At 39.6% G+C, this 25,097-nt stretch overlaps 1 protein-coding gene across 7 annotated transcripts in view; it reads left to right on the forward strand.

Annotated features, from left to right (window-relative positions):
* The window catches only part of PEX5L (peroxisomal biogenesis factor 5 like), a gene marked incomplete at both ends in the record, with an annotated part of 165,398 nt that extends 140,646 nt beyond the window's left edge, over nucleotides 1-24,752 (forward strand). For all 7 annotated transcript variants that reach the window (XM_084231500.1, XM_084231501.1, XM_084231503.1 and 4 more), the window contains 7 exons: nucleotides 8,767-8,883; nucleotides 11,280-11,423; nucleotides 14,862-14,932; nucleotides 16,329-16,526; nucleotides 17,174-17,339; nucleotides 17,719-17,876; nucleotides 24,548-24,752. In XM_084231500.1, the coding sequence (XP_084087626.1) occupies nucleotides 8,767-8,883; nucleotides 11,280-11,423; nucleotides 14,862-14,932; nucleotides 16,329-16,526; nucleotides 17,174-17,339; nucleotides 17,719-17,876; nucleotides 24,548-24,752 (1,059 nt within the window). The remainder of the gene's footprint in view (nucleotides 1-8,766; nucleotides 8,884-11,279; nucleotides 11,424-14,861; nucleotides 14,933-16,328; nucleotides 16,527-17,173; nucleotides 17,340-17,718; nucleotides 17,877-24,547) is intronic.
* Nucleotides 24,753-25,097: the final 345 nt, after the last annotated feature.

A 25,097-nucleotide genomic window follows, 5' to 3' on the forward strand; every position in this document is an offset into this window, starting at 1 on the left:
TCCTAAATCATTTGACCCTGGAATTCTTTGTGCCTAGAACACTAAGGGCAGTGGGGAAGGGTGAGAGGGGGGTGCGGGGGGGGGGCGGGGGGGTGCCACCAATGCTTCAAGAAAGCTCAGCCATAAGGTCCCTTCTCTATGCCTCATTGACCTTGCTTGCTCCAGTCCTCTGACCTAAAAGACGGGGCAGTTGCTGTGTAATTAGCTGCATAACTAATTACTCCATTTGTGACTTAACAGTATTTGTCTCAAAATTTCATAATGCGTGGGCCTCCCCAGCGGCGCAGAGGTTGAGCTCTGGGTTGTGAAGCTGCCCGCAGCCTCTGCAGCGCCGGTTCGATCCCCGGCTGCTCCCCGGCCACTGGAGGAGGGTCCCACATGGCGCTCAGACCTCTCCTGCTGCCCGCTGCTCCCCTCAGCAGTGTACTTCGGTCCTTCTGCCTGCTCTGCTCCCAGCTCTGGCTCTGGTGAATTCTCTCACCCTCCGGCGTTTCTGACTGTACCCAGTGCTTGTATGTATAAATAAATAAATAAATCTTTAAAAAAAAAAATTCGTAATGTGGGTGGAGTTCAGAGAAGATGACCAATCTTTGTTCCTCCAGCTAGGAATGTGACTTGAAGCCTGGGGCGATGGCCTGGGCAGGGATACTCCGAAGGCTCACTGTCTCCCTCGCAGAGGGGACAGCTAAAGCTGGTCATTATTTCCCAAGATTTCAGCTGCAGCAGAGGGAACACCTGAACATAGCCTTCCTTTGAGGCCTGGGCTTCCTGGCAACATGGTAGTTAACTTCCAAGAGGGTGTGTCTGGGGAGAAAGCGAGAAACGCACAGGATCACCTTTAAGATGTAGCCTCGCAAGTCAAACCAAATCACCTCTGCTGCATTCCATCTGTCAAGACAAATGTTGAAAGACAGGTCAGTGGCCTCCACCTCTTAGTGGGGTATGAAAAGGTTCTGAAGAAGATAGGGAAACCTGAAATAACTCCCATTGTCCCTTTTAAGCGCGCGGTTGAGGACCCACAGTCAGGCAACCCATTTTATATCAGGGCTGCCCTGTAACACCATCATCACTATTAGAAGAGGCACGCTGCCATAAAAGGAAAGAATGAAATATATCCAATTCTGACTCTTTTACCACTAACAGTGTGCCTTGGAGCAAATAACTGAATCACAACACCTCTGTGTTTCTTTTATCATTGAACAGTGAGCTTGAGAGTTGCAGCACATATAGGTGGATTTGTTGTTGTTGTTGTTGTTGTTAAGATTCCTATCATGAAAAGTACAAACATAATTTGAGGTCAGTATATATATATCTCATGCCTTAATTTTTAAGCTGGCCGAGAGTTTCCCAGTAACATTTCACCACTTGCAGATGTGGCTAAAGGAGAGAAAACCCTTAGAATTGAGTCACACTGTTTGTAGTTCAGCATCAACAGGACACTTTTTTGCAACACAAGCTAAGACTCAGCCCCACACATCTCTGCCTCTTCTCACAGCTGTGGCCAACTAGCCCTACAGTCGTCTGCTACTCTGCATAAAGAGCAACGGAATGACCAGCAAAAAATAAACAACCTCCGAGAAACTGGCTCCTCAAAACCTTAGTTCCAAAGCGGCAACAAGCGCCAGACATGGTCTCACCTCCAGTTCCAAAGCATCTGCACACTTTTTTGTTGTGACTGCAAATGCCCTGGCACCTCAAACATAGCTATAAGATATTCGTTTGCTAAATGCCTTTCAAAAGTGGCCCCGCCCATTTGAACCCAGGCTGTTCTTTGTCCTTCAGTGTTCCAGCCCTCTTTGCTGCTTATCAGAGAGAGAAGAATAGAAACAAAAGGACAAAAGTCCCTTAGACTGTTAGAAAAGGCTCTTGGTTGCCTTCTCACATCCTGCTCAAGCCTCGTATTGCATCATTTCCAGCCTCCTCTCCCTTTTCCTTCCCTTTCCATTCTCTCCAATTTTCCTCCCTGTTTTCACCAAACCTCATAGCATCTTGTTTGGTGACAGCCTCAGGCTATTTGCCCAGGTGCCTGCCAACATCTGCATGATGGCCAACTCCATTTATAAGGAAGATGTCTCATCCAGAGGCGAGCAGAAAATCCATGTTGAATGCTAGTACCGATATTTTTGTTTTTCAACATAGTTTTTAAGTGTCCATCCTTTATCCTGGGAAGCATCATTTTTCATTTATAAATAGAAAATAACATTATCTGCCAATTATTCAGTTCTTGATGTTACAGATTCTAAATGCTTTACTTATCACCCTCAGAGATTTTTTTACATTTTATCTATGAAGAAACTGAATTAAAAAGGTGAACTAAATTGCCTACAGTCATGTGGCAAGGGTCACAGTCAGGATTCCAGCCTGTTCTACTTGATCCCAAAGCCCACATGTTCTCTTCCCTATAGATTAAGATTGTTTAGATGGAGAAGGAGCATGTGTGACAGATGCATGTGTGACAGACATAATTTATTTCAAGTCTTCCTGTTTGATTCAATAAATCAATTCATTATTAAGTTCAAGTAGAGACTTTTAGGGTTGTAAGGAAGTGTAGAATTCATTGAGTAAAAGCTCCATCTCATCTGTGAACCAATGACCTCACATTGGTCATTCCATCTCTATTTAAAGATTTCTAATGTTGGGGAACCCTTCTGTCTGAAGAGGAAACAGCCCAATTCCATTTTCAGGCAGCATCACATTTCATTTGACAAGTCTGTCCATCTGGTAGTGCCACCCATTCATCCTACTTCTGTTGTCCACCAGCTTTCTTAGTACTCATCACCCCTCTGAGCCTTGCTTAACCAGGCTAAATACACTGTTCACTCTTGATTGAATCCACTCCAGTTTGTCAATTACCTTTACTGCCTGGGACACCAGGACAGCTCCCCATGTTCAAATTAATTCTGACCAATCAAAACTTCTGTTCCATCCTTGAACCAGGCACTGCTCATCTATGATTGCATTCCAAGGGTGAATATGTTCTTTAGGCAGACTGATACCACATTCTTAGTCAATTAAAGATGTGGTGAGTGGAGACATTTCAGTCACTTGTCACCAGCCTGGGCTACTGGATTCCAGGACAATGAGGTTCCAAACTGATCTGCACATAATTTCACTTTGACAAAAATTGTGTGTGTGGCCATTATTTTATGAAAATTTTGTAGTTGTTTTCATACCTCTCTTTGAGAGGAGTACTCTATTCTTTTGCATATGCGGGATGAGTTTTTGGTTTGGAGGTTTTTGTGTTTTTCAGTTTTTGACCCAGAAATGGCTTATTAATGCATGTCTAAAGAGGGCAAAAGAACACCAGACTCATCACAGGCAGAACTGGGGTTGTAATCTATGTGAATCAGTTCAACACAACACAGCCCTAGAAGCTTTCAAAAATGTTTAATATAAATATTTTTTTTTATTATTTTCTAGTTTTACAATCAACAAGTGAAGAAAAAAATGACCAATATATCTTTGGTAAAATGCTCTAAAATATAAATACTGAGATCAGTGAACAACCTCAAAACCCCCTTCAAAAAAAATTGTGATCCCTTTCTCCTTATTCTAATCTTGTAAATCAATCTGTACAGACAAAGAAACCTTAGCTATTGTCTAATTAACCCAGTTTTCCCTCGATGAAAAAGAATAATGAACAGACAAATAAAGATGACTTGCTCAAGTTCACCGCTTCTAGTATATACCTTAGTTCTTCCAGACCACTGATATAGAGTATCAGAGAGGCAAGAGATTGTTCTTATATGGGATGACTGGAGAAAACTTCATGGGGAATTGAAACTGCAAAGAAGTGGGCATTTTTAATCAAATTTTACTTTTTAACCAAAACATGCTAACAATAGAAAATTTGGGAAATATTGAAAAGTACAAGGGAAGGTAATGGGGCAAATTAATCATACTCCCACCCATGAAAGCAGTGCAGCTGGTGTATTTCTCCATAGTTTTTCTTCTCAGCATATTATGTTGTATTGTCTTCTATCATTGTGATCATACTTGTTGTAAAGGAACATTATAACTAAAGTACTTAAAGTACTTTTCTGTGTTGTAATAAACTCCTTATAAATACCATTTCATTAGGTAACAGTCCATTTTTACCACAACCTTCAAATTTTGCTCCTGTTTTTTGAGTGATTAGGTAAAAAGGAAGGATTTAAAAGAAAAGAGGGATGATATCTAGAAATGGATATGTATTTACAGCAAACAAAAACACCAAAATACTCAAAGATGTATATTTGAGTTTTGAAGTTGTGGGTGGTTTTGGTTTCATTCTTTCTATTTTTCTCAATGGCATGGAAACACTAATAAGCATGTCTATATTTATGAGCATTGACAGTATTGTGCTTTATGCCACGGATGTATTTTCTCATTTTAACCTTATAATGACTAACCAAGATCATCATTAAATCTTCATTTTAAAGATAAGGAAAATGAGATTTACAGAGTTTAAAGGACTTGCAGAAAGTCAGTGATGGAGCCAGAATTTATTTCCAAGGCCATCTGAGGAGAAAGCTGCTGTCTCATACCGCAAGTGTAGTATGAATATGTGCCATCATTATAATCAGAAAGCTATTTTTAAAAATGAAAATGCATTGCAAACAATAACTCATTGCCACTGTGAGCAGATAATATATTACCTGAAGAGTATAAAAATCAACTTATAAAATCCTAGAACTGCTAAGAAAATCATCATTACATAAAACCCCTCCGTCATGTCTAAAAATTCAAATTTGTTTCAGGTTTCTCTGAAATTGATTAGAAGTAGAAAAAAAAGAAGAGTTAATTACAGATACGTGCAGTTACGTGAATGAAGTCTGGATTCTGAGACTGGATGAAAATTGATTGTGCTAAAAGTGGTATTCTGTAATTAAGTGAAACTGTGCTGTGCACTTTAATTAGTCAGCAGAACTTAATTCTAAGTGGTAACATTAAACCCTGGTGTATCTCATTAAATGAAAGCCTGGCAACCCCCACCTTAGCAAAGGCTCTGTCTGTTTTCCATAGTAGTTATTTATGCATCCACTGTTCTAATTTGAAACTGCCGGAAAGCTGATGCATCCTTTTGTAACCCAGATGTACACATTATAAAATCTTCATCCTTTCATTCAGAAGACTTATAATAATTTTATATTCCAAGGAACCTCACTAGGGGAATGTAAACCTTGGAAATAGAAAGTACTTGAAGGCATTGGCACATTACACACCCACCAGGGGGCTTGAGAATGTCAGTAAACATTATAAAATTCACAGGATAGATATTTCTTAGTCTCTATACAGACAAGCTGAACCTTTGTCTTTGAAAAACTATTCAGGAAAATGAACCTCCAAAAATTGTCATCAAGCTCCTAAATATCTAAAAATTCAGGCTTATGGCATTTTTGAAAAGGAAAGATAATTTCCTTTTCTTTTTACTATTGTTGTTAACCTTTAAAAAATGATAACAACAATGCATACTCAGAGAATTCAGGAGATACAAAAAACTATAGAGAAGCAGGGAAAAAAATCACCCATGATCCCTTCATTCAGAGATAGATTACTCTTAATATGGCACCATATTTCCTTCTAGTCTTTTATGTAGTCATTGCTTTTGTATATTTGAGGTAGTTTTTGTTGCACCATTTGGTGTTCTACTAGAAAAATTCATTGAAAAGGAAAATTTGAATTTTATTTCTAACCTTAACCTGGGTAAATGGGACTGTTCCTTAGGCCCCAGTATTTCAGACACACTGTAAAATGCTTGCTGCGTGCACTGAGCCCTTAAGAAGGGGCAGCCGCCACTACAGAGATAGGGCCCATTTCAGCGGTAGAACAAGTATTGTGGACAAGTGTAGGGTAAGGAAAAAGTATCAGGCTTTTCTGCCCTCCCGCTATTAGGATAGATGAGAGAACCCTGTGGTCCTGAACACATGCCTGATGGCGGGCACCTGGAGTGGGGACACCTGGGCTGACAGACTGAGTTTATAAGGGCGGCGTCACGGGGACGCCAGCAGAAGCCAAGAACGAACAGAAGCCGAGAGAAGAAGAGAAGCAGAGAGAAGGCCGGAGAAAGCCCAGGTAGAGTGAGGATTTGCTGGGGGCTGGGAGGACTGCCAGCCTCCCGGTTCCCCAGCGCCCCTGCCTGCCATATGCCTGGTAAATCTAAATAAAAGACCTGCAAAAGCCACTGAGGACTCTGACTCCTCCTCTACCCGGTCTGCTGCATTAGAAAACCTGCTCTGTGGTCTTCCTGCCCCTACACCAAGACAAAGGAGGAAAAAAGACCTTACTGTTTGCTTGCGTGGGATTCATCTTATGGGGCCAGGCTTTATTCCCTGAATGTTTGTATCTAGAAGAAATAAGGTTGTACTTATCATTCAGAGCAACTTTGAAGATTCCCATCACAGAGCCACCACCACCCAGGTGTGAGCATGAGACTGCAAGAATTAGAAGGAGACTTAGATGTCTGCAAGTCAAGAAGAGAGGCTTCAGAACAAACCAATCCTTCCAACCCTTTGCCCTTTAACTTCTGGCCTCCAGAATCAAGAGGAAATAATCTGTTGTCTAAGCCACTCAGTCTGTAGTACTTTACAGAGTAGACTAATCCAGGGATCACCATTGAAGTCAGGGTGGGGTGAATGCTTGCTTTTGTAGCCCGGCAGCTAGAGGAAGAGAATGAGGGTGACCCCTTGTCCACTATGGTAGAAGGGAGATGAGTTTCAACATTGTAAACTCAGAAGGCTTCCTTTAACACACAGAGGAGCTATGTTTTGTAAGAGTGTTCGTGCTATATTTCTGGTGGCTTATGAATTTAAAAGGTTTTGGTGGCTAAGCAGAAGCCTGATCATCCGTATAACAAATGACTTACATAATCTTTTGGATGCTAATCTATTCCTAAGAGAATCAATTAATTAATAATAGTGAATTTGAATCCGAGAAACAGATTTGCAAGCAAAAAGAGTGAATCTTAGACTCAGATGTTCCACACCCATTTCTTTGCTTTCTTCAAAAAAGTGGTTTCCAAGCACCCCTCTTGCTAAACTGGCAGGTGTTCTAGGTTTCAGGCACCAAACCTGGCAGGTTTCTGTGGTGTCAAAAAACAAGGGCATGGGGGCCTCCCTGGTGGCACAAGGGGTTAAGACACAATCTATGAAGCTATCCGCAGCCTCTGCAGCACAAATTCGATCCCCTGGCTAGCCAAGGAGCAACCCACATGGCGCAGCAGACCTCTCCTGTCTCGCCCACTGCTCCTCGCAGCATTGTGCTTCGGTCAGTCTGCCTGTTCTGCTCCCCACTCTGTCTCTGGTGAATCCTCTCAACCCCCCACACCTCTGGCCTGTACCCCAGCTCTGTATGCATAAATAAATAAATCTTAAAAAAAAAGGGGGGGCATGATCTCTACCTCCTGTCAGTCACTGTGACTGCTCACAGCTGCCTAAGCCACAAGTGCTTCCTTGAAATCCAATTTCTATTTCCCTATCATGTGAGGATCCGAGTTCATGTCATCCCCTCTCTCTCCCCAGTTATACCCTTAGAACTCTTGGAGGTCAGAGGTCAGACATATTTTCTAACAAAATACCTAAAAGCTAAACACCTGTCTCCTGTTCATCTCAGAAATACCCTCCTTTGCCCCACCCTTAGAAAGCTTCCCTTTCTCTCTTAAGTTCTTTAAAATGCTTTTCCCATATTCCTCCCCACAGGACTCCTAAAGGACTCTGGTCAAACTTAATAAAATAACTACAGGCAGTGGTAGATCTTGTAGAAAAATTCTGCTTCAATTCAAAAACACGCTTCCCCTGAAGTAAAGGAAAGCAAACAGTCTGGCTTTCCATTTGGAAGCCATAAAGAGCAATTACAGGAAGGAAAACACGAAACAGTGTTTTTCAAAAAAAAAATCCTTCCTGACCTTAGCTCTGAGGCATACAGCGGGGAGGGGAAGAGGGAGGGGCCTAAACTGGGGAGGGAGGTGCACAAGGGACTTTGGTAACACTTCACTGGCTGCTAGGGTGCTGGGAAAACTACAGGAACAACACCAGAGGGGTGAAATCAAGTAATGTCCAAAAATTAACAACAATGTAAGGAAATAAATTAATTTCTAAAAAATAAGAAATGAGGGAAAAATAAACACCAAATAAATAATACTGCCATAGGCGAGGCCTTAAAGAGGACGCAGTCAAGATCACGCTCAAAGCCAAGACCCTTCTTACTTTAGTATCAAAGGTCAAGTTGCCATAACATGATGAGTGTAGCCTCGGAAGGCAAAAAGAGTTCAGAGCCTGTGCAGTCCTAGCTCTGCCACCCTAACTCTCTGAGCTCAGGCTCCTCCTAGCACAAGAGCTGACACAGAGGAGGACTGATTGATGTCACTCTCCCTGCCCATGGCCAGCTGCCTGCCTGAGTCACTGCCCAGTCAGTCCCAAAGCTGTTGTTCCAACTCTTCATGCCATCATAAGACCCACTCTAGGAAAGACCTTCTTAAAGTGGGTTCCCACACTTCAAACTGCTCGAGTAATGCATTTCTAGCTAAATTTGACATATGTGGTCTTGGTTCTTCATATGGTAGTTATTTTCCTGCTGGACAAACTCACAACTAATCCAATTCACACTTTGATCACTGAACAGCCCTCGGAGGCTCTTCAACCATGAGGTATCATTGGATATGGACAGTTTGAGCATTTTATTCCTCCTGGAACTTATTTTGATTTATGAAGAAAACTGTCTTTCAGGAAATAAGCTAAATGATATAGCATGTTCTTAAATCTCTCTCTCTTCATTTTTCCTATCTTCTAGTCAGATACAGAGTTTTGGGACAAGATGCAAGCAGAATGGGAGGAAATGGCCCGAAGGAACTGGATATCTGAGAACCAAGAAGCCCAGAACCAAGTTACAATCTCAGCCAGTGAGAAGGTGACCAGTTTGTTCTTATATATGCTGACCAGTTTTCTCAACCTTTCTGGAACATATTTTTATAAATTAGTTGACAAACATTTTGTGAAAAAGCCAAGAAATAAACTGTCAGTCTGACCTAGAAGAAATTGTGGTAGACAAAAGCAATATAATTATCCAATGTGTTAAGACAGCAGAGCTGCAATGGGATACCTTTATTTTTATCAATGTTAAGACAAGACAGCTTGACAGCTTGGATATGACTGATGGCCAGTTCCTAAACTTACAGACAGTGAGGGTGGGTTGAAACAACAACTGGGCTAATTGCACAATGCTTTTGGTCAGTGAGGCACAGGAGCCTTGTGGGAGAGCTAACAGCAGCAGTGATTGGCAGAGGGTGGGCAGGGGGTGTGTATTAAGGCTGCATCTCATGGGTGTTTCATTATACAGCTAGGAAGGAAGCACAGTGGAAAAGATGCCCTTCACATAACCAGGTCAAGTCCCAAAGGGATTACTCAGCACCATTCCCCTAATAAGAACCCCAGCAAATGTGTGAATGCCACAATGCCCAGGAAATTCCCATTGCCCTGGGATTTGTGCTTTTAAAAACACTTGGGGGGAAAAATTTTAAGAAATAAATTCAAATGAATTGAAAATAGAAAGATGTAGAATGTTCTTACATGGGTGAAAAAATATCTTTATATTATGGATTTTATAGTAGAAGAAGCCTCAATATTCAGTTCTGGATAACTTCCATGATATTTAGTTCAATCCAACAAATATTTATCAAGTGTCTTCTCTGCTCTAGATGCTGGGGAAATGATGATAAATAGGTTCTGATGTGAAGCAATTTGCAATCTACATGGCCATTAAATGTCTTCTTCCTCCCGATATTCTCTGCCCTCAGTAGTAATCCAGGCAATCTCATAAAATCAGAACAACCATCTCATTTTAAAAAAATATCCTTTCCACTAAAATATCAAAACTAACAAAGAAGTACAGTGATGCAGAGGGACAGATTCTGGGCTATAATCCATGCATCTGAGGCATGACTGAGTCCTGAACCCCTTACTCTGGGACCCCACTATCTGCAACACCACTACATGAGCTGGTGCTATTCCCTCTGATTTTTCATAAGGGGTTTTATCTTGCCAAGCATCTGGAGAGAAGGAAGATCTCCATTTAACCTATTTTAAATTTTAGTGTCAGTATCAACAAACCAATTTATTCATACATATCAAATTCAAAGGATTTAGTGATAATATGATAGTAAAATTGCAACAAATAATGTCTCTCAGATACTTCCAATAAGAGTTTAATTTGACGCAAACTTTCTCAAAAGCAATTCAGCTACACATATCAAAGACCTCAAAATAATTTGTAGACTTTAGCTTCATAATTCCCTGTAGAAGTCTATCTTAAGTAATATCCATGCAAAGATTGGAAAGTGAGGCTTTCACTGTAGCTTTCCTTTATTTAAAAAACTGTGGTTTTTTTTTTTTTTTAAGATTTATTTATTTATACAAGAACTGGCGTACAGGCCAGAGGCGCAGGAGGGTGAGCGAATTGACCAGAGACAGAATGGGGAGCAAAACAGGCAGATGACCAAAAACATGCTGAGGGGAGCAGTGGGTGAGAGAGGAAAGGTTTGCCTCTCATTGTGGGTATCTCCCTGGCTGGCCAGTAATCAAACCCACACTGCAGAGGTTGTGGACAGCTTCACAGCATGGTGCTCAACCCACTGTGCCACCAGGGAGGCCCTGTAACTTTACTTATAAAAAAAAATAAATAAGTAACCTGAGTGGGTGTACAAGTCCAAGAGAAGTGATTAAATTATAGCATAGTATAATTTCAATTAAGCTATTAATTGGAATTTAAGCCACAAAGTGGTATATATAGTAGCAGTTTATTATAAAAATACTAGAAGGGTATTTGTATAGTCTGTATCATTTAAATTTTTACAATACGAAAATCTAAAACTTTACCCATTCTAAAAATGATGGGATAGCCCCAGTGGGGCAAAAATTAGCTTAAGGAATGGCAGAAATAAATCTGAAATATTACCATGACTTGCAGCTCCCAAAGGGCCAGTGTCATAGGCAGATGCACAGCATGGGGTATATAACATTTCAGGGAGGTGAGTGGCAGCACTTTGAAAAAATATTTCCAAGAAGTCAGTATGTCTAAAATCTTGGGGGAAATGGTTAAAGCAAAAAAAAGAAGAAAAAGTAACAACAAAATATGAGAAGGAAGAAATAAACTTTAAATATTGCCATGATCAGTGAAAATGTACTGTATTCATAATAAGAACAAAACAAACATTCAAATTTAAATTTAACTAATTGAATTGTTAAATTCAAATTGAAAAAGAACTGTGTAATGAAGAAATAACTTGATGGCTCCCTTCTGTGCTGTAGGGATATTACTTTCACACTGAAAACCCCTTCAAGGACTGGCCTGGAGCATTTGAAGAAGGCCTAAAGAGGCTGAAGGAAGGGGACCTGCCAGTCACCATCCTGTTCATGGAGGCAGCAATTCTTCAGGACCCTGGAGATGCAGAGGTTGTCATTTCTACTTCATTTCAGAAAATGGATGCATGTGTTAATGAGGGACAGATTATACTTTGCCAGCTGCTGGCCCTTTATCAATCAAAGTTTCCCAAGAGAATTAACCTGGCTTAGGTTATGAGTTTGAAGGTTAAATAGGTACCTGCTTTTCAACCAAACCTGTAGTATTTATGGCGTCCAAAAATAAAGGATGGGGATAGGAAAAGAAAATCCAAAATTGCCAACCGGGAAACTCAACCAGTATCAGGGGGCAGTGTGTAGTTTTCCTCCAGGTTTAAAATCACACCACACATCAACTTTGATTTACTCACTCAACATTTATTGAGCACATACTATGTCTCAGGAATTAATTGTGCGAGGCACCGGCTTAAAATATTGAAGAGCTGGAAAAATGGAACTGTTGAAAAGACACGTTTGTGGTTTATCTAGAAAGACAAGCCAATAAATCAATGCAATGTAATAAATGCCATGTCAGAGTATGCACAGAATGTTAGGAGAGCAGAAAGCAGGCCTTTTGGCCCAGCCTTCTCCTACAAGTGATGCCAAAGCTGAAATTCGAAAGAGAGAGGGTTAATTAAAGACAGCAGGGGAGTTGAGTTGCAGTTGAAAGGATTGTTTGGGTGGGCAGAGAGGCAAGAACATGCATGTGGCATGGAAGGTGTTGGGAGAGAATGGCAGAGAGGCAGCAAGAAAGGTAGACAAAGGTTTGATCTTCATCCTAAAAAATCTGCGGATCCATTAGGGGACTCCACTGATCAGAGACAGAGGATCAGTTTTGCACCTCAGAAAAGTCCCTTTCATTGAGGTGTGACTAATGATGGCAGGCAAAGCCTGGGAGACCACCCAAGAGGCTTTTCAGCCCTTTCTTGATCCACTGTTTCCAAACCTGCAAAGGTCTATAATAAAGTAATGGCAGGTATAATGACATCTTTTTCATCTTGTAATTAATTTTCAGGAAACATTTTAAAAGGGATAGTCCCAGAACAATTTGCATACATTTTAGAGCCAGGTCTATAATTACAGTGCTGAGAAGGCAGTGCAAATAGTGGTTAGGCCTTTAGGCTCTGCTGTTCTAACTGTGGGTTCAAATCCCTGCTCTCCTTCAAGTTAACCATGAGCCATGTGATCTAGGACAAGTCATCTATATTCTCTTAACTCCATTTTCTCATTTGTAAAATAGAAATCACTATTATAGTAACTATCTTATTGAATGCTATAGGGCTAAATCAGTTCATACAAATAATGTGCTCAGTTCGGTGTCTCACACAAATTTAGCCTTCATTAGTATAATTGCCTGTACTTAATTTTTATAGAAAGAATGAGTAAACTGATCACTAGTTAAAGCTCCTAGTATCTTGTTAGTCCATACCTTGACAGTGAAATGATATTGACTTAAATGTTGGGATTCTGAACCAAAATATTGGATTTTTACAAAACGATACCTGAATTATTATAGAAGAGAAAATCACTGTATTAATAAAAAACTATAGGCCACCCCCAAAAAAATAATAAAGTCATCTTACATTCCTTGATGCTATGTGTTTATAAAGTATTTTCATGTATATTCTATCATTTGACATAAACTTGGAAGATTAAAAAGAATCTATACATTTTTATCCTATATTTATTAGTGACACTTGGTCACTAATGGATCCCAGAGCTATTGAATCTAGGTGATCACAAGGTTAAGATGATGGACAATTTGTGGACAGTGAAAATGACAGCATGTCCAAATGCTTGCAAGAAGTCCCCAGATCTTTCATAAGTCATTTCTTACAAATAATTCTAAGATGCGTGGATGGTAAAATCAAAACAGGGGTTTCTCTGTATATATTTCTGAGATTAAGTATCACTGATATTCTGGAGAGGGGGAGACAATTTTTTTTTAGGTAACATTGGTTTGTATCACTGTGTATGATTCACACCTCCTCAGATGTACATAAACAAACCCCAGAGCACCCATATCCCTTTACTGCCCACACCACACTTTGCTACCACCCCTTCCTTCCCCCTCTAGCAGCCTCAATTCTGCAGTTATTTCTAGATTTTGTTTTGTTTAGTTTTGCTAGTTCCTTTGATTTGTTTCACTATGTTCTACATGAGTAAACTCATCTGATATTTGTCTTTCTCCCTCTATTTTATTTCACTTAGCATAATCCCCTCCAATTCCATCCATGTTGTCACAAGTGGCACATAACATCCATATTTTTATGAGTTTATACAGTATATGTAATAACCCATAAAGAAGAAAATCAATATAACTTTTATCTCACTTTAAGATGATTCTATGTGTTTTCATAGAGTTTTGATTTTAAATGGCCATCACAATGATTCTCTAGGTGGGAGAGTTACAATTTCCCAAACCTTATCAAACAAAATTTACACTAATACCTGCTCCTTCAGCAAATTTGAGGACTGTGTGTAATGAAAGATTTTGCTCATGTAATTGCACTTATAATGGTGTGAGAATTATTGTTCTTATAAGCATATAGGTAGAAATTTACATCTAAAATGTTCATCCTGAATATGAAAAATGTTATTTGCTTGAAAATATTCTTCACATATTGACAATAGCAAAGGTCTAGAACAATAGCAAGGACAATAGCAAATAGACTTCAAACAATAAGGGAATTGTTTGAAAAAGTAATGGGCTATCTACTCAAGATCGTTTCAATTAAAGTTTTAATCCAGTCCTTAATTAAATTAATTTAATTTAATATAATTAATTTAATCATGGTTTTAATCAATAAAATTTTAATCAAAAATTATGAGGATTTTGCAAAAAAGTGAAAATGTTTATGATACAATGGAAAGCATAAAATAGAAACTATAAACTATATATTCATTACATTGCATTTTATAGGTGTTATATGCATTTGACCTTGATTGTATTAGACATATTATGGGGGGAGGGGGTGTTTGCTTTGTTTTGTTTTTCCTAGTTCTAGATTTCTTGTGACCTCTGCTAATAACGGACTTTCACTTAGACAAGTTAATTTCATTCTATACATCCTGAGATTCCTTATTGTGAACTTTAGACTCCTCACTTATATTTCTGGGTCATTTTCCCACCCATTTTCCTCCCAAATATATAATTTTATATATGTACCTTTTTATTTTAAGATGTAAAATATCATGAAATCTCAGAAATTCTGAGGGCTCCATAGCATTGGGTCACAGAACAGAATAAATACTGGAAGAGTTTGGAAGTAGTGGTAGAGGATTTGACCCAGCTGTTATAAGAGGGTTTGAGTGAAGACATGCATATAGTTTTCCCTCTCAGGAGATACAACTGAGACAGGTTGCTCTGCAGAGAGGAATCTGTCACAGTAAACAACCAGTGAGAACACGTGGTTGATCCTGCTTCCTATTACAATGTTGACGTCTTTTTTTGTTGGGTTTTGGGGGGTTTGTTTTGTTTTTTTTTTGTAGGCGTGGCAATTCCTCGGGATAACCCAGGCAGAGAATGAAAATGAACAAGCAGCTATTGTCGCCCTCCAGAGGTAGATAAAGCTAAGTGCAAAATCATGGGTTTGGTGGACACTTGTAAATGGACTACCTGTTTTTCAGACTTGTCTTGATTCTTTTTTATTATTTTAAATAATAATATACTCTTTTAATTGTGGTAACATGAGGACTCTCCCCATCAGGTATCACCATTGACCCTTTTCTAAATACGTTGTAAAAAAATTTGGCCAAAGTGCTGCCATATATTACCTACACCTAGTTCTGAAAAACAAGAACATATGAACAAATAACACCCCTAAATCGCAATGTATTGCCATCTACAAATCACTGACATTTATCGGCACTAAGGAAAGCCTATGTGAGAGGCAGTCATAAGATAGATTCACTGAATAGCGTTCCTTTTAACCTCTGGCTTTCTGCAGTATTCGAAAGTTTTCTTCAGGAAAAACATACTCAACATAATCTTAATGTAATCTTTGACAATGGAGAATCTTCTGAGATAGTTTCAGCAATCTGAAAGTGTATCTCCCAAGCCCCTGACTAAGGGTCTACTCTACTTTGGGTTGCATGTATCACATCTTACTTGATTAGACCCCTTATTTAAACCCAGCCACCAAATTGATTTCCATTTTCCCTGTACTTTTTTATACATTACTGAATGAATGAATAAAAACTTTATATATAATAAAATTTATTATGCATATGTATTTTAATTTATTGTACATGTTTTTATATGTAATTTCTTCCTAATATAGGTACTCTCTGTTCAGTCTTGTCCAGGGACTACCAAACTCAGGCCAACCCTACAACTTCTGTACCAGATTTTGCATTTTACCAGATCCCCCAGAAAATTCTCTTGATGTCAAATTTTGAAAAGCCCTTGCAGAATCCAGTGGAATAGCATGAGGGAGAAAGCTATAGCTAATATCGCCTATAAAGCCCACATTAGTAGTCTGGAAACACAAGAATTTCTCTCTCCTTTAGAAAACACTGTTCAGTTTTTTTATCTCTGAATGTCCAAATTAAGTTTAAGTCAATTTGTTTTGTGATAAAGTACATTTACTAAATAAGTAGTATAGCAGCATTAAAATAGTGATATGCCCTATTTCTCTTTAGATAATTTAACTCCTAAAAGTTATGTGCAGTGATTAGTCATATTTTCTATAGTTTTAAAACCACTTATTAAAATTACCAAATCCAGCATTTATCAGGATGGTATTTAACTTTTTAAAAATATGCTTGGTTCAGAATATGCTAAATACAGAATTTTCCAGGGACTTAATATAAACAAATTTAGTAATGCTTTTGCACCATTTAATTCATTAAGATCTCAAATATTCTAAAGAACTGTTAGATTCAGGCTCAAAAAAATCTGAAATTGGTGTGTATTTTTTTTGTTGTTTTGTTTTGTTTTTGTCTTGCCTTCTTAAGGTGCTTAGAATTACAGCCCAACAACTTGAAAGCTTTGATGGCTTTGGCTGTGAGTTACACTAATACTGGCCATCAGCAAGATGCCTGTGAAGCTCTAAAGAGCTGGATTAAGCAAAACCCAAAGTACAAATATCTTGTGAAGAGCAAAAAGGGATCTCCAGGCCTCACCCGGCGGATGTCTAAGTCTCCGGTTGATAGGTATATCCTTTTCATTAAATTACTGAGGGCAGTAAAGACCAATATACACATTTAATCGCCTGGTAATTAAAGAGCTTCAGTCCCACCATCACCACTTCCAGAATAATTAGCAGGACAGCATTCTGCTAGAAGAGCAGCACTGATCTAAAAGATTGATGCTGAGACAGAGCAACTTTTGGATACATGATCTACTGTGTGACCACTCGCAGACATTGATCTGAGCGGCATATTTTAAAGCCAAAGGTTTTGGAAATGTAATTAACCTAAAATAAATTATAGTGTCAATGCACAAATTTCATAAAGCCTGAGAATTAGGTGTGGGGAAAGTGGGGATTTGGTATCTCTCATCAATAGATTGAGATGGTAAATTCTCTCACGAAGGCCCAGGGAAACTTAGCCCCGGGGGTTTCTACAATGACACTCACAGGGTCAGTGAAATTCTTCTTGTAAAGTCTTTACTCAGCATGGTCTGTATTTGTAGATGATAAAATATTTCATGAAAATCAATAGGCATCTTTTAACATGTGCTATCAATTGTCCTCTCTTTCAGCTAAGATATTTTAGGCAAGATTTTTCTAAGCCAACATAAAGATAAATCACTTTTGTTCACGCTGTTTGGGTTACAAGTCTAATTTTTTCACTTGTAGCTCTGTTTTGGAAGGAGTGAAGGAATTATATCTGGAAGCTGCCCACCAAAATGGAGATATGATTGACCCAGACCTGCAGACTGGGCTGGGGGTTCTCTTCCACCTGAGCGGGGAATTTAATCGAGCAATAGATGCATTTAATGCTGCCTTAACTGTTCGGCCAGAGGTAAGCACACAGCAAGAAACCATGGGTTCTTTGTTAAAAATAAGTTTCACAGCCTACTTTTCTACTTTTCTGCTATACTTTTATTTCCTTGCATGGTTTAAAATGATCAGTACTGATGATATGCTACTGTGGTTAATACTTAACCACCTAAAATAGAAACATGAACTGCCTGACAGCATCAAATTGTAGCTGCTCTTTGATGAATGAAGTCATTTCATAAAGTCGTCCATAAAGATTTTTTTTTTAATGATTTTTGAGTAATTCTCCAAGTCATGGTCCCTGTTCATGGCTTAATTTTTAGCTATCATCCTTCTTCTGCAAGGAATATGGGAATACCCTGTCACTGGATTAGCTGTTAAAGCTCTAATTTTGTCTTCAGGACTATTCATTATGGAACCGTCTAGGGGCGACCTTGGCGAACGGAGACCGCAGCGAGGAAGCGGTGGAAGCATACACGCGGGCGCTGGAGATTCAGCCTGGCTTCATCAGATCCAGGTACAACCTGGGAATCAGCTGCATCAACCTGGGTGCCTACAGGTGAGTATGGCAATGCGCTGAGAACCACGAGCCACACTCAGGGCTACATTTGAGTTACCTGAAATGTTGTCTCCCAGAAAAATAACACCTTTGTGGGAATAATCCTCCCCCTTCTGTTATTCTGTTAAGGATTAACTTTGAACTTTCAGATCCTGAGGTCAGTGGAAACAGGCAGTTTGCTTCAGTGATCTTCAGTTTGTAGAGATCAGCAACCTTAGGGGTTTTTTGTGAAATATGGGGGTGCAGAGCTCTCCCGCAGAAATTTTGATGCAGCCAGCCTGGTTGCAACCACTTATCTAGTTTTTGATACCCCGAGGGCAACTCTGAGAAACATAAACTGTCCAACCTTCACTTTCCAGGTAAGGTGAAAAAAAAAAAAAATGTGGGGAGGGGGCGTGGGAAGGTCCAGCAAAAGCAAATAACTTAAGAAAATTCCCGAGCCAGTTTGTGGCAAAGCACAACCAAGAGTCCAAGTTTTCCAAACCTAATTTACCAATAAAGTTGGTTTTATTTTATTGGAAAAAAAATTTAATGGTGGGTATGTTGTTTGAAATGTCCTCCTCTTTCATGATTTCTCATTATCATCCAGGTCTATGTCCTCTTTCCCTTTCCCTGTTGATGGGAACCGACCCCCTCCCTTAACAGGAACCATAAGTGATCTTTATTTCTTTGGATTAAATGAAAGTAAAGGTGATTTTTTTCTTCTTCTTTCTGTTTTTTTCTATTTTCTAAATAAATGGGTATTGCTTTCATAGTTGAAAAAAAGAGAACTGGTAGGGTTTTTTTTTTTCTTTTTTTATTCATTCTTTTAATTGAGGTAACATTAAGATCCTTCCCATCAGGTATTGCCACCAAAGTGCACCCCCCCTCCATCACCCATCGTCCATCACCATAGTCCATTGTGCTTCTTTCCCTTTGTTCTCACCTCTTTCATTCCTTCCCCCTCTGGGTGCTTTAGTTCTGAGTCAGCTTTCAAGGGTTAGTTTTTAAGCTTGACCTTATCTCTAAGCCTGTGTGTGGTTTTTCTATATTCCCCCTCAGAAAGAGCCAGACTCTTAGAATCAGACAAACTTGGGTTCAAATCACAGTTCTGTCACTTGCCTTTTCTATGACTCTGAGCATATAATTTTGATCTTCATTTTCTTCACTTGCTTAAAAAAAGAGAGCATAATAAAATAAAGACTTACTTTCCAGGATTATTATGCAGGTTAAATATAATTGCATAGCACGTGTTCAATATCGGAGCAGGTGTTCATTATCTGGTAGTCACCTTATTATGATTATCATTGCTATCATCATCATCATTTAGATATGTTGTCAGAGCAACATCTGACATCTGAAGAATTATCTTTCCACCTGCATTTGGGCATTGTGCCACTGGCAAATATTGAGGCCTTAGAAACCGGTTGTTGGATTTATACTAACAGAATCTTATAAAGAACATTAGTCGCAGATTACAATATTTCCTCTATGAGGCTCTTTCTCAGGTCAAAACGAGGAATAGCTAAGGGACTCCTGAGCAACCGGTTTGTTTTATTGTGTGGACATTATGAAATGTGTCACGCAGAGCCTTCTATATCAGGTGTGCAAAGGGCCACGTTGAACCTGGGCGGTCTCTCAGCTCAGCAGCTGATTCAGATCTGACAATGTCCATGCTGTACAAACAGCATTTCTGGCTTCACCTGATGGTCCTAAGCTGATTTTATCTTTGTATTTTATTAACCCTTTTACTCACTTATTTTATAGTTATTTCATGTACATGTATTTTATGACACTCTAGGTCCTTTTTTGGAACTAGGAGAGATGTAAATATATACAAGTATAAATTGAATTCAATTAAAGAAGACCTTATAAATCTTCTGGACAAACTTTTCTTAATTATAACTTTTTAGTGTAGAAAACAATACTCAAGGGACTAATAAACTACTTTCTTGGTATAAGATATGAGTCAGTAGGGCAACTATTTGCAGGAGGCCATGAAGATAAATGACTGTAGAGGTCAGGACTGGGCACAGTGCAGGTTTTCTGATCCAGCAGACCGGGTTAAGGAGTCCTGGAACCCTCAGTGGGTTTATGCAGGTCTTTTATTGGGATTTACCCGGTACAGCAGGCAAGGGTGCTGGGGGGCCGGGAGGCTGGCAGTCCTCCCAACCCCCAGCAAGTTTTCACTCTATCTGGGCTCTCCAGCCTTCTCTGCTTCTCTCTCAGCTTCTGTTCATTCTCGGCTTCTTGGCTTCTGCTCACGTCCCCGTGACGCCGCCCTTAAAAAGCACAGTCTTAACCCAGGTGAATCCCATCTACATCTGCCCACACCCTATTCCAGGTGCCCGCCATCAGGCATGCATTCAGGACCTCAAGGATCCATCATCTATCCTGATGGCAGGAGAGCAGAAAAGCCTGACATTTTCTTTACCCTACAGTGACATATAGAAATGGGCACCTCTGATGCGGTATTAATTTTTAACCCTCAAGCAGAAAAATCTCCAGTACAGGAGCAAGCCAACTTTAGAGTTAACAAATAAAATATAGAATGTTCCATTAAACTGAAACTTAGACATATCAGTAAGTATGACCTGACAATGAATATTTCCCCTAAGATGCATGGGACATGCTTATACTAAAAATCATTACTCATCTGTCTGATAATCCAAAATTTACCTGTACATATTTTATTCTTATTTGTTAATTATGGCCACTTCGATCAATTGGTTTCTTTAGAACAACTCAGATGAGCTTTGTGAGTCTTTTATTGTCATGTGATATGTAGGAAATCTTGTGTAATGATAAGCACTATATTTTTTCCTGAGAAAACATCAAGTCAGACATAAATTTTATTTTTTTTAATTTTTTTTAAAGATTTATTTATTTATTTATACAAGAGCCGGAGTACAGGCCAGATGTGCGGGAGAGTGAGAGGATTCACCAGAGACAGAGCGGGGAACAGAACAGGCAGACTGACGAAATACACTGCTGAGGGGAGCAGCGGGCAAGACAGGAGAGGTCTGCTGCGTCATGTGGGACCCTCGCCCGCCAGCCGGGGATCAAACATGCACTGCAGAGGCTGTGGACAGTTTCACAGCGCGGCGCTCAACCGCCTGCACCACCAGGGAAGGCCCCAGACAAAAATTTTAAATGAATTCCAAAAATAAGTTTAACTTGAGGTATAGTGTATCTTAGAAAATAACAACCCTCAATAGAGCGGTGGCTCAGGAAAGTCAGCAGCAACCCCTGGTGGCGCAGTGATTGAGCGCTGGGCTGCGAAGCTGCCCACAGCCTCTGCAGCGCTGGTTCGATCCCCGGCCACCAGCGAGGGTCCCACATGGCGCGCAGGCCTCTCCTGCCGCCTGCTGCTCCCCTCAGCAGTGTATTTCGTCACTCTGCCTGTTCTGTTTCTGGCTCTGCTGAATTCTCTCACCCTCCCCGCTTATGACTGTAACCTAGTGCTTGTATAAATAAATAAATAAATCTTTAAAAAATACTTCCACAGCCACTAAAGTTGTGGGGCTTCCCCTTCAAAACTTGGGAGTATCTGTGTAGATACCTAAACACTTGATTGTTGCCTCATATTTTCTTTTTTATTAACATTTTGTATATATATATTTTACATCATTGTTCATTTTTATATCCTTTGATTTCTCCTCTCAGGTGTAGTCCCCATAAAATTCCCACCACCAATTAATTCACCCAAGCACCATCACCACAGCCCTTTGTACTCTTCTTGCCCCCTGTTTTGACCCTTCCCCTTCCTGCTCCCCTGCAGAATGTCTCCAATTTATAGTTGCCTGCTAGTTTTGGTTTTTTATTTATTATTATATATTTTTTTCCTGATCATCTCATACTTTCTGTGAGTAGTGTAAAGCAAGTTCTACCCCAGTACTGTATACGATCAAAATAAGGAGAGGAAATTATTGGTGTAAAACTTGGGTGTAAGGCCTCCATGGTTGCCCAAGGGGTTGAGCACAGCACTGTGAAGTTATCCGCAGCCTCTGCAGCTGGCCAGGGAGCTACCCACATGGTGCAGCAGACCTCTCCTGTCTCGCCCACTGTTCCCCTCAGCAGTGTATTCCAGTCAGTCTGCCTGTTCTGTTCCCCACTCTGTCCCTGGTGAATCCTCTCACCCCCTGCATCTCTGGCCTATACCCCAGTTCTTATATACATAAATAAATAAATAAATAAACTTAGGTGTAGCCTAAAATGCTACTCCTTTGTCAGTAGGCACTCCAGAGTAGAATTTAGACCAAGGAATATTAATCTTTTCAAAAGTGAGAATACTTTTTAACAAAAAAAAGGAAATCTGATCCTTTTTGGTAGAAGTATTTTTATTATTAGTATATCCAGTAAAAGCCACTGGAATAGAGAAATGCCTTTAAATGAATGTGTTTTTTATTAATCATGACAACATACGTGAACTATTTAAATATATTCATGTGTGGAACATTTGAAAACTGTACACATACATTGACTTCCCCAAAGGACTCTGAGTTCCCAAGTTAAGAAAAGACTCCAGGGCCTCCCCTGGTGGCACAGCGGTTGAGCACTGGGCTGCGAAGCTGCCTGCAGCCTCTGCAGCGCCGGTTCGATCCCTGGCCACCGGCGAGGGTCCCACATGGCGCGCAGACCTCTCCTGCCGCCCGCTGCTCCCCTCAGCCCTGTATTTCATCGTTCTACCTGTTCTGTTCTCCGCTCTGGCTCTGATGAATTCTCTCACCCTCCCATGCTTCTGACTGTACCCAGTGCTTATATAAATAAATAAATAAATAAGTCTTTTAAAAAAAAAAGAAAGAAAGAAAAAAGAAAAGACTCCAGACTATTGTCGTGAGAAAAACCCGTGGCTGCTTGTGAAGCTAACAACTTAATTCTTCTATTATTCTCCACATCCCTCAAAGGCCACTACCAAACACTTGGGGGCTTGGAGCAGCCAGTTCACAAGGGGAGTCCAAGACCTTCCCCCTGTCCCAGATCTTACAGGCCCAGATCTTACAGGACTAAGATGATGAGAGGAACTGAGAGTTGTTCTTTGAGCCGTCATTCTGTGCTGATGGAGCCAGAAAAGGCCTTCAAAGCAGACCCCCCCCCAATGCATATCCATTAATAAATCCTTCACTCTTGCTTGATTACAAGAAATCTGGAAGAGGGGGTGATTAAAACACCCACTGCCTCCCATTACCCAGGTTGCTACATACTGCACAATCACTTCCCAGTTGCCTTTTATTTCCAGATGAGCAAATGCCCAGCTCATATGCATTAGAATCAGAAATCCAACCTCACTTTCAAGGGTTCTTACCATACTTACTAATAACTACCATGCAGAATTAAATGAGATCTCATGTGTGAAAAGCTTTTAAGAAGAATAAAGTAGATACAAATTAAAGGTGTATTGTTATTCTTAGAAAAGACCAGTTAGTCACATCTAATACATGCTTCTGGCAACATGGGGTGCTGAAGAGGGCAGGCCCAGCAGGTACATTGCATGAGAACCACAAAGGCTTTTGTTTATGTGGGTTATAGCCATGAATAGCTACTATACTAGAATTTAAACAGATCATTTTTAAAAATTCATTTTAAAATGATAAGTTAATTATATGTTCACATAATTACATATTTTGTAATAATTATTTTCCAAAACCAAAAAAAAATGTTCAGGGAGAAAGTGGCATTGTTTCACCATTTTTGCAAATTTCTTTAATATCTTGCTTAAGAAGTAGATAATATCTAGCTTAAGAAGACAGACTCATATCTGCTTCTGCAGTCAGTCTACTGGGATTGTGGTCACTGAAAAATTACACAGTACATTCATAACAGAATAAGAGTGAAAGGGTAAAATAACACCTCAGTATGATTATGAAAATAATTCTGAACTCGCTGATCCCCAGGGTTCTTGAGATCACACTTTGAGAACAATTGGCCTACCTTCCTGATAAGAAAGACTGTCACATAAATTAATTCACCTGCTCTTCAGAACAAGATTTTAATATTACTTCTGTTCTCCACGTTACATAGTCAGGGAAACTAAGGCTTAGAGAAGATAAGAAATTTGTGTACTGCGGTGGTGAACTATGGGTGCCTGGTGGTGGGTGTGGTGTGGTAACATACACATGAGGGTGTGATCCTGTATCTCCAAATCATATACAGCATTGTAACTCCAATTTTTAAAAGTTTTATCAAATTAAAATGATAATTAAAAAAGAAAGAAAGAAATTTGCCTGAAGCCAGATAAGTGGATTCAAGCCCAGGTGCTTGGAATACAAATTCAACCTTGGCAGCTGCCCATATTTCTGTCACCTAATAGGCAAAATTATACCATTTTTTACCTGAGTTGAGCCAGATGCTTTCTTTTAAATCCTAGTTATATAAATTGCATTTACAAATGGATTGAGTTTTCAAATCATTCCTGGATAAGGGGGAAATCAAATACATTCATGACTTAGCAATAATTTTGCTTCCTCTCCCACATGACATTCTTAAAATAAAATTTGCTTTATTTTCTGATTTCACTACAGTTGACAATGATTTTTCACAAAGGAATGAGAGAATCAGAAAGTTGTTCATCTGATCATCTAAAACACCACAGAAGATTTTAGACTATGATAATTTAATCCGGCTTTGTTTCTTAAATTTGCTAATTCTGAATGTTGTTGCATTTTTAAATGTCTGTTTTTCTACCCTCTTAGAGAAGCGGTCAGCAATTTTCTCACTGCCCTCAGTTTGCAAAGAAAGAGCAGGAATCAGCAGCAAGTTCCTCATCCTGCGATCTCTGGGAATATCTGGGCTGCCCTCAGAATTGCACTTTCTCTGATGGACCAACCAGAACTCTTCCAGGCGGCTAATCTTGGTGACCTGGATGTCCTCCTAAGAGCTTTCAACTTAGATCCTTGAAGGAAAGGGGGAAATAATAATAATCCTTCTTCTGTGTAATTGTACTGAGAAATGCAGAACTACTTTATTATGAATTTCAAAAGGATAAACCAGATGTTCAAAAGGCCATGGTGATATAACCCAAGGTAATTCTTAACACAATGCCCAGTCTCTGTTCAGATCCAAAAGCACAAAATGCTGTATATACAGTCAAGATGGGGCTTGAAAAAAAAAAAGAAGCAAGAGACTGAAGACAAACCAAGATAAAGTGAGTATGAATACTCTTTCCACAAGCTGCAAGCATATTGCAAAGTGGGGTTTTTGTCCCCATTTGCAGCTGATGACACACCTAAGGAACTTGCTTAT

Source organism: Talpa europaea (assembly GCF_964194135.1).
Source record: "Talpa europaea genome assembly, chromosome: 4".
NCBI lineage: Eukaryota > Metazoa > Chordata > Mammalia > Eulipotyphla > Talpidae > Talpa > Talpa europaea.